At 39.5% G+C, this 15730-nt stretch overlaps 2 protein-coding genes across 2 annotated transcripts in view; both read right to left on the bottom strand.

Moving 5' to 3' along the window:
• Nucleotides 1–1278: 1278 nt before the first annotated feature.
• On the bottom strand, nucleotides 1279–4654 carry CER1 (cerberus 1, DAN family BMP antagonist). Its single transcript, XM_089511641.1, has 2 exons — nucleotides 4129–4654; nucleotides 1279–1676 (listed from the first exon to the last, which is right to left on the bottom strand). The coding sequence occupies exons 1-2, from the start codon at nucleotides 4612–4614 to the stop codon at nucleotides 1383–1385; spliced, it is 780 nt and encodes a 259-aa protein (XP_089367767.1). The 5' UTR covers nucleotides 4615–4654; the 3' UTR covers nucleotides 1279–1382.
• Nucleotides 4655–9345: 4691 nt separating this feature from the next.
• FREM1 (FRAS1 related extracellular matrix 1) overlaps nucleotides 9346–15730 on the bottom strand; it is a 90997-nt gene continuing 84612 nt past the window's right edge. Inside the window, exons 34-36 of the mRNA XM_089489488.1 lie at nucleotides 14446–14561; nucleotides 11339–11424; nucleotides 9346–10540 (exon numbers count right to left, since the gene is read on the bottom strand). Of these exons, the coding sequence (XP_089345614.1) occupies nucleotides 10341–10540; nucleotides 11339–11424; nucleotides 14446–14561 (402 nt within the window). The 3' untranslated portion in view covers nucleotides 9346–10340. The remainder of the gene's footprint in view (nucleotides 10541–11338; nucleotides 11425–14445; nucleotides 14562–15730) is intronic.

Raw genomic sequence — 15730 nt, 5'->3', positions numbered from 1 at the left:
AGAAACAGAAAAGTAATTTTTTAAACCTATGGTTGGAAAGATGATTGCAATTAATTACTTTCTAGATGTAGCTTTCCTAGCTCTGGCACCAGGACCTCATGAGGGCAGGTAGTATGGTGTGCTCAGCGATGGAATCCACAAAACATCCCCCAAGTCGCCCCTCCTTTCTTGCAGACTTGAGGTTTGTGGTCTTGAATATTCGCGGAGGGGCAACATCCATTATTTTCAATGGGACATGCACCTGTGGTGCGTGCCCCGCACACGCTTGCAGGCACATTCGCCATTCAAGCCTATGAGGCTTGAATATCAGCAAGTCTCCATTGTTGGGGGGGGGGGGGGGAGTATGGAACGGATCTCCCCTGAAAACAGAGGGCTGACTATATATCACATGGAAGGCAGGATTCCTTCCTGTGATATTGTCTATGTGTTTTGGTGAGATCAGGGGAGTCATCAGAACTGTGGTACAGAAAGAAAGGGCAATCTCCTCCACCACACCCTGCCACCCCGTGACTGGGGTTCTCTCTAACTGCAATTTGCAGGCAAAGTACAAACAATATGTTAAATCATGTCACTGCAGCAGTAAAATTACTTATTTAAAATACAGCCCCCAAAATGGTCAAGCTGGCTGGGGCATTGTGGGAGCTGTAGTCCAAAAAAAGATTTTTTTCCAAACTCTTGCTTAATGTCACACATAGTTTGGATCTAAGAGACAAAATTCAAGTACAACAATGCTGTGAAATGACTGATCAGTTCAGCTTGCTGGGGTTGGAGTTACAAAGTCAGCAGTTGGAGATACTTCTGGTGCCACTTCAGTGTTTCATGAAGAACCGTTTATGATACGATCATTCAGAGAGGCAAACAAAAGCAATTTGGAGACATATTGATGACAAGAGAGCCACAGTAATATAAAATTAAGCCCAGGAAACAAAGAAAGAAGGGTCATGGTGGTGAATCTGTATGTGATTTGTACATAGAAACTACATAGGAAATCACTACTCTCTGTGGTCATTTCTTCATTGTACAGTTCATATATTTGATGCCATGATGTTTTAGGACCCATAAAAAAGCTTTTCTTTGTTTTGTTTGTTTAAAAAACAACAATACTTTAATCTGCCATTATGTGTACATACAGTAGGGAGCTGCAGCCAATCCTAACACACAAAATTGACGTTTGTACCAAAAAGAAATATGTATAGTGTAAAGGTCCCTTAAAACAGCACAGGCTACTAGAAATATTAACCCAATTCTGTAATAATAGTTGGAGGAGGAGGGTATATACAAATGCACTGCTTCACAAGTTTAATAAATAGAGAATTGAAATGTTGTGATGGCATTTAAGTGAAACTTGACTTTTGCTAAGTGTTCAAGTAGTTTTGAAAGCCTCAGTTGTGCTCATAGACGTTTTCATACAAATCTGAATGTAGAAAACCTATTTCAGGAGTGTTTGTTCTCTGAACTTCACATCTGCATTCTTCTACAATCATAACCACCTTGATGATGGGTGCCGCCCTTGTGCAATTCATCTCCAGACGTTTCATGGAGAACTTGGTAGGCAAGCAGTGAGAACAGAAGGTATAAAGGCGATCTTCCAGACCCGGAACATGGAAAGAACTGCATTTCCCAAAGCACAGCTTGTTTTGTATCACCAGATTCTCACAGTTGGTATGCGTAATGCTCTAAAAGAAAACACACTGATATTAAAGTATTTGCTATGGTGCTTAATCAGAAAACTAGAATTACTTTTATTATGTGGTAATGTAATTCATCACATTGAACTACTCTTCATTATCTGTATAAATGACTTTTTAAAAAATGCTGAATACCTTAAATAAACCTTAGTAATCCTCAGAACCTTCCTGCAGGTGATGAGAGTTATTTGAATATTGAAAATAGGGTGATGAAAAACAGTGGTTTACTCTGGCTGGCCTTTAATTCACAGCCAAGCAGTGGTTTGAATCAGGAATTTGGAGCTCATATCTTATGTGCTTAATTGCCTTACTACAGTAACTCCATATAAAATATTATTCCCTTTACAAAATAGAAATACAAAATTTATGAATTATTATACTAAATTTCAGATAAAATATACAGTACATAATTACTTTCCCAAAAACAAAGTGAACATTAAGAATTCTTAAGGTCAACCTCTAGGATCAACCATTCTTCTCAGTTCAGTGCAGTGCACAACTATTTCTCTGCTTAAGCTTCTAAAGCCTTAAGTCTGTCACACCTTCATCAATGTAAAATGGGACTCATGCACTTGAAGTGTTAGAAACTGGAAAAGTCACTCTGCGGGGACTACAACTCCCAAGGATCGGCTCATGAGCATGACCAGTAGGACCTGGGAAAAATAGTTGAAAAAGTAACTTTTACAGTTTTGATTTGCATGGTGCCAAATTTTGTAGGCTTATATGACCTTTGATGTTCAATTTTTTTCGGATTTATGGCAACACTAACATCAACCTATCACAGAGTTTCTTGTCAAGATTAATTCAGAGAGGAATTGTCCTTACCTTCCCCTGAGGCTGAGAGAGTATGATTTGCCCATGGTCATCCAATGTGTTTCTGTGGCTGAATGAGGATTTGAACCTGGTCTCCAGGATTGTAGTCCAATGCTCTAACTGCTATACCACACTGGCCTTGTATTTTTTTGTAATATTCTCTGTCATTTGTGTGCATTCATTCACAAATGAATGTTGGAATAATTGTTACTGGCTGTGGGGTTATAAACTTTAGTTTTGCAACTGGCTGAGGTTTGCAATATTTAGTATTAACAGCTTAATGGAAGTCAAAGCTACCCTTTGTTCAGACTGGTGTGGATTTGGCTTTATTTCTGGAGTGGATTTGCAGAAGAGTGTATAGATTAAAGGTGTTGATAACCACTGGTTAACATTCATGTCAATATGAAGACACAGTCATCAAAGAAAAAAAAATAACAGCACTCTGAATAATTTCTTTATCCATTACACATAAAAGTTGGTTTAAAATCAAGTCATTTACTCTTTCTCACTTCTGCAAATTTTGACACCATTAAGACTATCCTCTGGCCCATACAGACAGGCCAAAGTAAAACTGCTTCGGGTCACTTTGGAGGTATGCTGTTTACATGATGCATGTATCCTAGGAGTCCGGAAGCTGTGGCAAAGCCATGCTCCAGTCCTAAGGACTGGAGTGTGGCTTTGGTGCAGCTTCGGGAATCTTAGGATGCATGCATCATTTAAACAGCATACCTCCAAAGTGACCCAAAGCCGCTTTATTTTGGCCTGTCTGTATGGGGCCCTCTGTAATTCTTTTGCTGTAACCCTTCAGTTAATTTCTGATTTATGGCCATTCTAACATGAACCGATCATGGGGCTTTCTTGGTAAGATTTGTCTGAGAGGATGGTCACCCACTGGGTTTCCATGGGGCTTTCTAAACAGCCCTTTGGGACGTCCTCCGGACGTCCCATTTTAAAAAAGGGGCGTCTCTTTTAGACGCCCCATGGTCTAGTACGGACTCCGTCCGTACAAGATGGCGGCGCCCCTTCTACATGGGCGCCGCCATCTTTACGCATCGGACGCACAGCGTCCAGACGCGTCGCGCCGCTGCTGACGTAGCGAGCGCGCCCCTGGCGCCTCGCTACGTCGCAAACGCGACGCAAAAAGAAGCTCCATTTTGGAGCTTCTTTTTTCGGTCCGCGCGGGAGTCGGGCCGTTTGAAGGCTCCGGCTCCCCCGCGGACCTTCTGGCGGCGGTGCCAGACCGCTGCAAAGCGGCGGTCTGTACCCCGCCCATGGCTAAGCAGGGATTTGAATCTTGTCTCCCAGAGCCCTAGTATAATACTCACACCTCTACACTATACTGAGTCTCCAATTCATATTTCATTATATATATATTTTAATACATTTTTCCTCGTACTAAAACCAAGTGAAATAGTTCGTGTGTGTGTGTGAAAAACAATAATATGACATAATGCCCGTATCACTCGGATTCTGCATGCATCTGAGGAAGTAGGCTCAAGTCTACGAAAGCTCGTGCTACCAACTTCTTTCCTTCAGTTAGTCTCAAAGGTGCTACAAGGTTCCTTGCATTCCTGAGTACAAAATGTCCCTCCATGAAATACTGACTGAGTCTGAGATTTAACATTACCTGAGAAAAAGGGAGAGCACTGCAGATGTCCTGGTACATTTCGCTGGTCTTGATGGGAAGGACAACCTCTTCAGACCTTGACTTGGTTTTCAACATAAAAATATCCCAAAACTTCTTTGCATCTTTCCGGAAGAGAGATTCTGATTTCCTCCTCTTAGGGTGGGAAGGAGGATTATGAGGGTGAGGGAATGGACTTGGCAGAACCCAGCTTCCCAAATCCGGAGTTGCATGTGTACCTATATAAGGTAAAATAGATTTAGAGGTTTGATGTCCATCTTGCTTCTTGTTCTCCATTTCTTTCAAGCGGTGTGTCCCAAACAAACTGGGCTCTTCCAGAGTTCCTTCATAGTCCAAAAGATATTTTGTTAGTATATCTGGAGACAAGAAAGGTGGAGTCCTTTTCCTCCTTTTCTTCTGCAGTCCGCCAGTTTGTTCTGTGGTTCCAAGCCAGGAAATCACTAGTGTCTGAAGCAGCAACACATACATGGTGCAGCAGTTGTTGTCTGCAATGGCTTATTCCTTCAGGTTCTGCAGAACACTTGTTCCTCTTCCCCTCGGTTTTTCAAAAAAGGTAAAAGGCTGCTACATTTATAAACAAGGCCAAGGGTTTTAGATTCCAGCTGCTGAACATGGGGAGAGAAAGAAATCGAGATACAAAGAGGAGGGCCAATAAGCGATGCCATTAACACCCATTAGCTGTAGACTCTAATTATGATAACATTATCTGCTCCCTGTTTTCACTCTTGGATGTGTATTCAGCATTTGTATCCATCAGAAAAGCTCTTTTCCTCAGGAAAAAGGTGAATTTAAATATTTGGCTAAATTGTTGTGCTGTTGTCTAGGCTTTGTGGGAAGTTCTACATGTGTATTAGCTTGCCTAAAACACTCTCGTCACACTTTGTCTCCCAAGAAAGCATTTCAGAGGAATTCAGTAGTTCAACAGGACAAAAGAGAGAACGCCTGTAAGCATGGTACAGTTTAAGGGAAGGTTGAATCCCATTTCTCAGCAAGATGTGAAACCTCAGGGAGATTATAAGTGTTCATTAGACAGTTTGGCTTCAAGTAATACTGAGATAACTTCTAAGCAAATGTAGCTTTACAGAGAATACAGAATACAGAGTTTGTGATTTTGCATTAAAAATAGTTAATAACTTCATATGAACATATATATCCAATCGGATCACTAGTGTTAACATTATACGTATATCAGATTACTACTGTTAACATGAAAAACAAATGTGACTAATTTCTCCATCCCAGCCCATGCCCTGTTTTTATAAAGTAGTACATATAAAGTCCGCCATCCCACTTACTACCCTCCTCAAACTGAACATAATTTAGGAGCACCAGATGGTAAAAGCATGAGATTTAGCATGAGACATGGGGACCAACTTTGGGTTCAATGTACTGTTTGACATGGGGAGAAGATATAGCACATGTAAACTCTAATAAAGGAATATGCACCAAGACATTTACAGATAAAACCTCTGAGTAACTATACCTCACTCCCCCAACCCGAAAATTAGATTCAGCAACAATTTAATGTTTAGAATTAACCACTGGGAAGTGTGATAAGCAGAGGCAGATGAACATTATACATAGCACATGCTTCCATTAATCTTGCCATAGAAAGGCTTGCTCCTGCATATATAGAACAGCTTCAAACTCCTTAACCAAAACCAATTCTTATTCATCAGGATACTACCAAAAGCAAGTATGAGTGAAGGACACATTAGACAGAGATTCAGCTATGATAAAACATTGCCATTACATTTTATTTTCCCACAAAATTAAATCACCCTTCCAATCACTTCATATAAAATTCCTCATTGATACAATCTTGGGGTGGGAGAGTGGATGTTATTTTAGATAGTATTTGGGAGAAAACATAAAATAGAGAGCACCATTTTCTTTAATTTAATGAAAGAGGAAAGAATTCTGCAGAGCTAAAAATGTGCTTAGGATACAAAGTTAAAATGTAAAATCTCCAACAACACACTGGAAACTGAACAATGAACATGATCCTGAATCAGGATGATCCCTTCCTGGAAAAATCTACATTACCTTGATTCATCCAATTTGCAGTATCTATTTAAACAGCTTTTTGTGTATTCATGATACTACAGTATTTGTTCTTTCCGGGCATTCTGCTTATTTTCATTTGTCTCTCATTTTTAAGGGTCTCCAACATGATCCGCATTCAATCACATTCTGTAATGCCAATCCACAGTCTGACCCTACTGAAAAAAATGCTTTCAGACATTAAAGTAAACCTGGTTAACAGCCAACAACAACAACAAAAAGCAAGTTGCAGACTTCAGAGAGTGCTGTAGGAAAGGGCACACAACATTTGCAATGGTTTCTATACTCTATGTCTCTCCATAACTATGGTCTTTTAGTCCCACTATTTATAGATCTTTTCTTCTGTGCCTGTTCATTTAGGTTTTGGAAGTGCATGCATATTATTACAGTGGAGGATGCATGTCATGCATTGGTCTCTAAGCCATGAAACCCTAATGCCATAATAAAATGTAGTTGTTGAGGTAACAAGGACCAGAGCCTGGAAAAGTTACTCTTCTGTACTACAATTTCAACATAGTCTATACTGGCTAGAGGATTCTGGGAGCTACAGTACAAAAAGGTAGCATTTCCAAACTCTGGTTGTATAAAGGGCAGGAGGAAAACTGTAGCCCATATCTTCAGAAGAAGCAGGAACTAGTAAATCTAGACACACTTTCTTGGAAGGAAACTTAAGGCCAAAGTACACATGATGTTTATTTAAGCTTACATTTGCATGGTTTATTAACAGTGTTTATTAATAATTAACAAACAACAGGTTTATTAACAATAAATACCTGGGGGGGGGAGGCTTGAGTCACAGTAGGACCATAGGAAAAACGTTAGAATGCATGTACCTCCTATGGGAGTTTTCCACCCACTTTAAACAGGAGGTAGGACAGGGTAAAATTCCAGTCTCTCTTAAGCCGATTTCACACCAACACATACACACAGAGCATTTTTAAATTTCTGCAGACACAAAGGTAATCTAAAACCAACAGACATTTGCAGTCCCCAAACATTTCACTTAATAGAACACACTCTGCTATAGGGAAGACATTTCCACTATTGTGGTTTTAGGATATATCTAAGAAAGATTTAGTGTAGCATAGTGGTTAAGCTTTGGACTATGACTCTGGGGACCAGGGTTCAATTCCCAGCTTTGCAGCAAAACCCACTGGGTGGCCTTGAGCAAGTTACATGTTCTTAGACTCAGGGGAAGGCAATGGCAAACCTCCTCTGAACAAATCTTGCCAACCCCCCCCCCCCCCCCATGATAGATTCCCTTAGGGTTGCCATAAGTGATAAATGACTTGAAAGCACATAACAACAGCAACAACAAAACTGGTTGCAAATAGAGAGCTAGATCCTACTGTGCTTCATTAGTGCACACTGATAGGAATAGAAGACACTTGCCGTGGAAAGTACCGTAGTCACTGGTGAGATGCTTAGATCTTCACCTCTCTTTGTTGTTGTTGCTGTTGTGTGTCAAGTCATTTCTGACATATGGCAACCCTAAGGCCACCCTATCATGGGGTTTTCTTAGCAAGTTTCTTCAGAAGGGATTTGTCATCCTCTCTAGCCCCCTCCATACAGCTGTTTTGCCCACCTTAAATTGCAATCATGCACCTGGAAAATCCAGCTGAGCAAAAGCAACTGGGTGAGGTGGCAGGCAGAACAAAGATTAAGCAAGGCCCCCAGTTTCACAGAGTCTCCCCACTTGGCAGTAGAGAAACCAGGGTTCTCACGTGACTGTTAGTACTGGATAGTTCAATTATCTCTGTTTTAGAACAACATTTACTCTGAAAGGTTGAAGAATTAAAACAATACATTCATGCAATGCTTTTATCATTTGTAATAGTTTTTTTTATTAGGTATTTAGGTATAACAGCACAAGTAGCATGCTATTGAGGGTACAAAAGTAGATTTGCATCACTTAAATTTAAAGAAAACCATACCACAGCATTCATAGAAATATAGTTTTCAGTACATTTCAGAAAATAATATACAATTTTTTTAAAAAAACAACAACACCAAAATCCTCTCATTTAAAATACTTTAAGAGGACAAAGAATTATGTATATAACTGATAATTATTTATAAAATTCTCAACCACATATTTAACAATTATCAGAGGGAAAAAGTGGGTTCTTCTGCAAAAATCACATTATTATTCCAATTTGTGGGCCATTTGTTGTCCTTTTGAAACTTACATAGTAGACCAAGCATAAATCACTTGATGCTTCAAACTCTTAAATCCCATAATCAGAGAATATTGGGCATGCTGACTGGAGCTAATGGCAATTGTTGTTCAAAACATCTAGAGGGCACCTAACTCTGTATTAAGAAGAACTGGTATGTTAAGTGTTGTGGTGTTATCAGTCCTATTTTTTTTAAGGTCATCAGAACAGTTACACATCTCTATGTCTTCTTAATGAACCCAAACAGATACTTTTGTTCCTTCTGCACCTTGGACAACAGATTGATACTTGATGTGTGATAAAATCGCCATACACCTTAATAAAATGGTACAGGTGACCATAAGATTGCAATGCGTGTCTATATAGAATGAATATATAAGCTGTACTTTGGAATGACTGTGGGTACTCAATCAATTTTGGCTACCTTCCAGATAGTAATGTTGTTTGGTGTAGATTTAACTGTACTGCTGTCCACACTGTGTATCCATTGTATGAGAAGGGAAATATAGGCGGGATACAAACCGCCATATAGTACGTATAGGATACGTACTAGGGTTAGGAAGGGGCGGTGCTTCCGCACCCCCCTAATCCTAGTACGTATCCTATACGTACAAGATGGCGGCGCCCCTTCCACATGGGCGCCGCCATCTTTACGTACTGGACGCATAGCATCCAGACGTGTCGCGTCCTTTGTGACGTAGTGAGTGTGCCCCTGGCGCCTCGCTACGTCGCAAACGCGACTCCAAAAGAAGCTCCATTTTGGAGCTTCTTTTTTGCTCTGCGCGGGAGCCGCGCGGTTTGGCTGCTGCAGCTCCCGCGCGGAGCAAACGGCGGCGGCGGGGAAGCGCCGCAAAGCGGCGGTTTGTATCCCGCCATAGTATGTACATTTTGGGAATCAGGTTTTTCCTTGCCCAAACTAAAATTCTAACAAGCCTTATGTTATTAATAGAAAGAGAAAGTGAAGAACTGCAGGGGCAAAAATGTAACTTTTGTTTGTTTGTTTATAACTCCCACAACACTCTCTTCCACTGAGAATTATCATCTAAAAAGGTAACCATTCCAAGCTTTGAACTTTACAACTCCTACCATCCCTATGCTAGCTAGGGATGGTGGGAAACTAACAACAACTGGAAAGAGACATCTCCCTCAACTCTGGCTTAGGTATATCAGTATGTCAATAAAAAGTAGTCAATATTTTATACAGTTTTGCTAGGATTCTGTAACACTGAAATTAGTAGAGAATGGTGACCAGATCAGACATATAATGAAGCACAGTTTTTCTGCTCCTGTCTTCCACTTCAGTGTGTCATTAAATATGGAGGAAGGGCTTAATTCTGACCCCTTTTAGCCTCAAATTTGGAAATATCCATAGACATTATACATCTTTTGAAAATCAGGAAGTTCTTCAGTTTCCCTTCCAAAATTAAGGATCTGTTGTGTTGTAAGTAATGTAGAGTTCTCTCCTGGAATGATGGAGTAGATAGGATATGTGGCATATTGTTTACACCCACCCTTCTTCTCCATTTCTCTGTCTAGCTATTTGCACCTCTTGAATGAAGCATGATAGAGAGAAACTTGGGAACAAACAAAAGTTCATTTTTACCCATATCCAACATACCATAAACAATGGCAAAAGGAGAGGAAGAGTGGGCAGTGTAAACATTTCCTCTATCATAATAGATTTATAGAGTTAGAAGAGACCTCAAGGGCTATCAAGCGCAACCCCTGCCATGAAGGAATACACAGTCAAAGCACCCCCGACAGATTGCCATCCAGCCTCTGCTTTAAAAAACTCCAACGAAGGAGACTTTTTCACATAGGATCACTCCAGCTCTATAAAGCCCATTACAAATAAGTGATGCTGCTCTCCAGTTTTGAGTCCTTCCAGTCCCTCCAGCTGCAAATAAATATATTTTATTATATGCAAATAGGACTAGACATGTATTTTTTTCTTTACAGTTTCCTAGAGCATATATAGCTATAGCCTTTGCTCTTCCTGCAGTCCTTTCTTTGCCATTTTCCCTGTTGTTGTGCTAAAAAGCAGTTCTTGCCTTTTTTTGAAAGATGAGGTGGGCCATTTCTCCAGTTTGTGTAAGTAATCTGTTTTCCATCATTCCATGCCAATTGACCTGGATTTCTGTGGTCACTCAAGCCTAAAATAAATTAAAATAGATAGCTGATAGATGCATAGATAGATAGATAGATAGATAGATAGATGCATAGATAGATAGATAGATAGATAGATAGATAGATAATAAATAGATAGATGATAGATAGATAGATAGATAGATAGATAGATAGATAGATCAAGTTGTTCATCATACAAATGATCAAGCATTCGTTTCTAATTAAACTGCTGTCTCTCTCAGCTGTTGTTATCTGATTATGTGTATGGCAATTCTCTTAAATAAAAACTATTCTAGCACTAACTATCTTAGATGAACATACTCTACATGCAGAGAAGTTTTAGTTTTAGGAAGGTTCATTGTGAAAACTAATGCTATACTGTGTTTAGATTAGGGAAGTGCTCTCAGAATGGATTTAGTACCTGTAGCAAGGAAATGAAGCAAATGGATGAAGCCACTGACCTTTGGCCAGTCCCGGAAACCATCTGGTCAAAATCTGTTCCTCACAAGATTCAATATGAACCTGAGCCATAAGCTCATAGGGAATAAGGGAAAGTCTCCAGAAAAATGGAACTTGTCGGGAGACAGGCCAAACCAAAAAAGAGCTCCAAGGACAGAGCTGGTGAGCTTGGAAGCTCAGTGCCAGAAACCTGAAGTATCAGGAATTCACCTTGCGTGGATGAGTTAAGAGCTTAAGTGCAAAGTGTCTTAAAACAATAGCATTTCGAAATTATTATCTTAAAGGACACTGAGGAAAGTATTTTATCCTTGCTGTCCCAGCTTTGGAGGTAATGGTTTCAGAATGACATTCTGCTTCATACATACCTATCCAAAAAGGCTTCCTTCCACTGAGGTCCCACAGCCATTGCATCTGTGTTGTAGTTGTCACGCTGACTAAACTGCCATGGTACCTAGGCTCAAGAGAATATTTTTATAGTCAGAAGTAGCATCTGTTCTGTTGATTAAAGTACAATATATATGATTACTGCAACATGAATAGTTTATGGGGTAAACAATCCATTAATAAATAACAATAGAGGTTTTGAGAAGGTTTTGTGAACTTGGGTCCCACTCCAAGAAAAAGATGGCATATAAATGAAATACAGTAAATAAATAAATGCAAGTCCCAGAATCCTTCAGCCAGGTGGCCACTGGACATCACTGTTCGCAGGTCTGTGATTCATACTCCCCCCAAATGTATAGTATTTCCAGTCTCTGCCCCACTTATACAAATAAGAGCCCTCTGTTTACACTATGGTTCCTTTAGCTCCAACAGAGAATTCTTAATTCTATTCCAATATTGTTTCTGTTATTATCTGGGGAAAAGTCTTGGGAATTTTAATGGAATGTAATTTAAGGTTGGGATGCAAATTATAAGAAAAATTTAAAAACTAAGCTTGAAAAAGAAAGTTCAGCCTTCTAATCACTAAGCATATTCTGAGTTCTAGATACATTGGTTGAGAAAACATGTTCGTTCAGAATGCAATTAACATTAGCCTGTATTGCCAAGGCATCAGGCATTACCTCCCAGATATACAAAGCTTAACAGGATAAACTGAAGACAGGGGGACAGATCAATACACACTAATGAAGGTATTGTTTCTGAGCACCAGTAGTTCACATTGTGTAGATTCAGTGAAAGTGCAAGACATGTTATAAGGCCAGTGTCTGGCTCCTTATACCTTAAACTGAGTTGATTTGCATTTTTAGTATTTATAGTAATGTCTATTTAATGGTAATGGATTATAATGGGCCACCTTTTGAGCTGTTAAAAGAACCTCTTGGAATATAGCTGGAAGATTTGGGGTAGGGTGGTCAATAGATAACTTTTCCATGCTCTGATTATAACCCAGCTATAGCTCATATTGGCTTTGTAATTATTGGCTAATTCTGACACATGTTAATTTAGACGGATTTTTGAAAAACCAATGACAAGTGATCTGTAATTTGTGTTTGTTTTACAAATGAAACAAGTTATTTCTTTGCACATACTACAGGCTGGTCTCCTTTATCCAGAATCCTGAAATCCAAAATATTCCAAAACCAAAACTTGTTTCGTAGGTGGCTGAGACAGTTACACCTTTGCTTTATTATGTTCAGTGTACACAAACTTTGTTTCATGCACAAAATTATTAAAAATATTGTATACATTTGCCTTCAGGCTATGTGTATCATGTATAGAGTGGGCTCTTAGTATGTGCTGAGGTTTGGTTCCAGGACCCCCTGTGGATACCAAAATTTTTGAATACCCAAGTCCAATTATAAATAATGGCTAGGTAAAATGGTATCCTTTATATAGAATGACAAAATCAAGGTTTGCATTTTGGAATGTATAGATATAGATACATTCAAGTCATGGATCACTGAATCTGTGGACATGGAGGGCTGATTGTACATGAAACATAAATGAATTTTGTATTTAGACTTGGGTCCCATCGCTAAGATACCACATTATCTTAGCAATTTGAATATATCACAGTATATTCAAATCCAGGTATTCCAAAATCCAAAACAATTCTAGTCCCAAGCATTTTAGATAAGGGAGACTCAACCTATGTTAAACTTCAGACTAACTCTGTTTTTATTGGTGTTATCTCTTCAGAAGAAAAAGCAGCTTCACAGTTATTAATACCTAAATGGCTTAGACATCAAATAGCATAGAGCATGATGAGCTACTGTTCTGGGAGCTAACTTCATGTCCTTAGTCCATCGGGCGGGGCGGCACGTGGACTGTCCAAAATGGCAAAGACAAAAACACTGAAAATAGTAGGGGATCCACTTTGCCACACTTTGCCCACTGATAAACTCTTCCCATATTGCTCATTTGCATAACCTTATTTTGTACATTTATTATTAATATACTTGTTACAACTTTGCCATGTGTGTATATACATGTGCCTTCAAATTGCCTGTCAACATATGGTGACTCCATGAATTTCATATGGTTTCCTTAAGCAAGGAATGCTCAGAGGTGTACTAACAGAAGTACTAACCAGGTCAGACTCTGTGCTTAATTTACAAGATCAGACAGGATCTGGTGTCTTTGGGGCATTTAGGCAAGGCCACTAGGATGTTTTGGTGTGTCAGGAAACAACAGCAGAGTTATTTAATGTAGTTGTACAGTATGTTTATTGACAGGGAGTTGAAGAGTTACTCATAGGAAACTCCCCCCGCCCAATTGCTAAAAGAACTTGGCCAGCCCTTCAGTGTTATGCACTTTGTCTTGAAGGTGATGGTGCACCATTTAAAAAAAAATTATTAGTTTCACATGAAATATTCCAAATGTAACGTGTAACAATTATGGTAACAAGAAATGCATGAAACTGGAAATGATGAACCCCCAAAGGAGTTGTGATCCACAGGTTGAGAACCGCTGGTTTAGATAGAATGAACATTAAATATATGCATACGTTTGTATGGATGGAATAAATTTCAAACACATAAATTTGAGGTAAGACTTCAAAAGTGCTATAATGAGCTAAGAGTGCAAGTGACAAGATGTCTATAAGACTTCACCTTTTAAAAAGCAGGTCTAATTTTAGCAAAAGTGTAACACTGAAATATATGAAAGAAGAGATGGACAAACAAGGGAGACTATTACATGGAGTTAAATCACTGGCTTACCTTTCCCAAATTCAGTCCCAATTCAGGGACAGCCGGATGTTATCGCAAAAAAATCACCGCTGAATCGCCGCCCGGGTACTGTAAGCTGTTTGGCAGCCAATTTTAGAAGCTTCCAACTTCTACAAATGGCTGCCGAAGCCTTACAGGACCCAAGCTGCATCCAGGACAGACCTGGGTGACAATTCAGTGGCAATTTCTTTGTGATAACATCTTGCTCCCTCCTGAGTTAGGACTGAATATGGGAAAGGTAAGACAGGGTTTTAACCCCATGTGATAGGGTCCATAAAAACAAATACAAAGCTTCTTACTGTCTCCTGCAGTTTCGGGCAGCTACAGTCCATATGGATTTTGGATCAGTGATCAGAACATAGCAGTTTCCATCATGGTGACTCCATCCAGGAGGACAGGTTTTTAAGGTAGAACCCTAGAATTAAATAATTCCACTTAATTAATTTGATCAATTCAATTTATCGTTTGATGTAAATTCTAAAATTTTCATCCTTATTGCACTTGCAATACCATCAAGACACCACAAGCAGCAATGATGGGTACAGCCCCAGCATCTCTCAGAAGGACTTGTGTCTCCTTCCAATCTACATTCTCTTCCCTAGCAATAGCAACATTTCACTCACTACATGTTTCTCAGAGGGCTTCATTTTTCCCTTTCTAATAGTTTGAATGGGAGAATAGCTCTATGCACAAGGGATTCTAGGAAATGTAGTTTTCTAAGGGTACAAAGATTCTTAACACAGATATCAGCAATTTCAGCTGTATCCTAAAATGCACATATAAACCTTGGTGGTTTGTAGTATGAGGTTTGTAGTCTACATGAAAGGTTATCAAAGAAAACCACAGTTCCCTAGGTCCTCAGCAACAATGCTACTGTTGGTAAGAGACCTAGCTGAAGAAGAACAATAACCTGGATGTTTATATTCTGAGCCAGATGAGTATAGGCTGAGCAACATCATTATCTGAAAATGGTACTTCAATTTCCGTACAAATTTATCAAGGATTAATCTGGCAAATGGTTTCTACAATTATTTTTTAATTTACTATATACCCTCTTACTGTCCTGATAGGACAGAGACAGTCTGGACTAATCTATTGATGTCTCAATTCTTCAATTGTTTTTAAATGTCCCAGTTTCTCTCTCCTCCACCACCTTTCCCCCTTTGTGCTGTACTTAGCTTCCTTCAGTTTTTGCAAACTGAATTCAAAGTGCAAAAGGGCAGAATCTTGGTTTTTCCAAGAGGCTGAGGCAAAAGCAAATTGCTGCAGCTTCTCCTAGTTTCTGTGTGTGTTATTTCTCATTTACAGTGGTACCCCGGGATACGAATGCGCCGCCTTACGAAATTTCCGGGTTACGAAAAAAAATTATTTAAAAAAACTGTTCCGCGTTACGAAAGTTTTTTCGGGTTACGAAAAAACTTTTGGTGCTTTTCGGCGCTATTTCGCACCAAATCGCGGCTTTTCCCCATTAGCGCCTATGGCAATTCGGCTTGCGAAAGCCTTTCGGGTTACGAAAGCGGCAGCGGAACGAATTAATTTCGTAACCCGGGGGACCACTGTATAACTTTTGCCATTTTGGCTACA

Source organism: Sceloporus occidentalis, unplaced genomic scaffold (assembly GCF_023333645.1).
Source record: "Sceloporus occidentalis isolate IW3139 unplaced genomic scaffold, rSceOcc1.0.p SCAF_1, whole genome shotgun sequence".
Taxonomy (NCBI): Eukaryota; Metazoa; Chordata; class Lepidosauria; order Squamata; family Phrynosomatidae; genus Sceloporus; species Sceloporus occidentalis.
The sequence above is the reverse complement of the archived record's forward strand: the minus strand, read 5'-3'. Positions and strand labels throughout refer to the sequence as shown.

What these genes read in the sequence shown, in the direction of transcription:
- CER1 (XM_089511641.1), bottom strand. Translation starts at nt 4,614, where the DNA reads ATGTATGTGTTGCTGCTTCAGACACTAGTGATTTCCTGGCTTGGAACC. An exon ending in GTGCTCTCCCTTTTTCTCAG is followed by an intron (nt 1,677 to 4,128) that starts GTAATGTTAAAT and finishes GTTTTCTTTTAG; the next exon opens with AGCATTACGCATACCAACTG.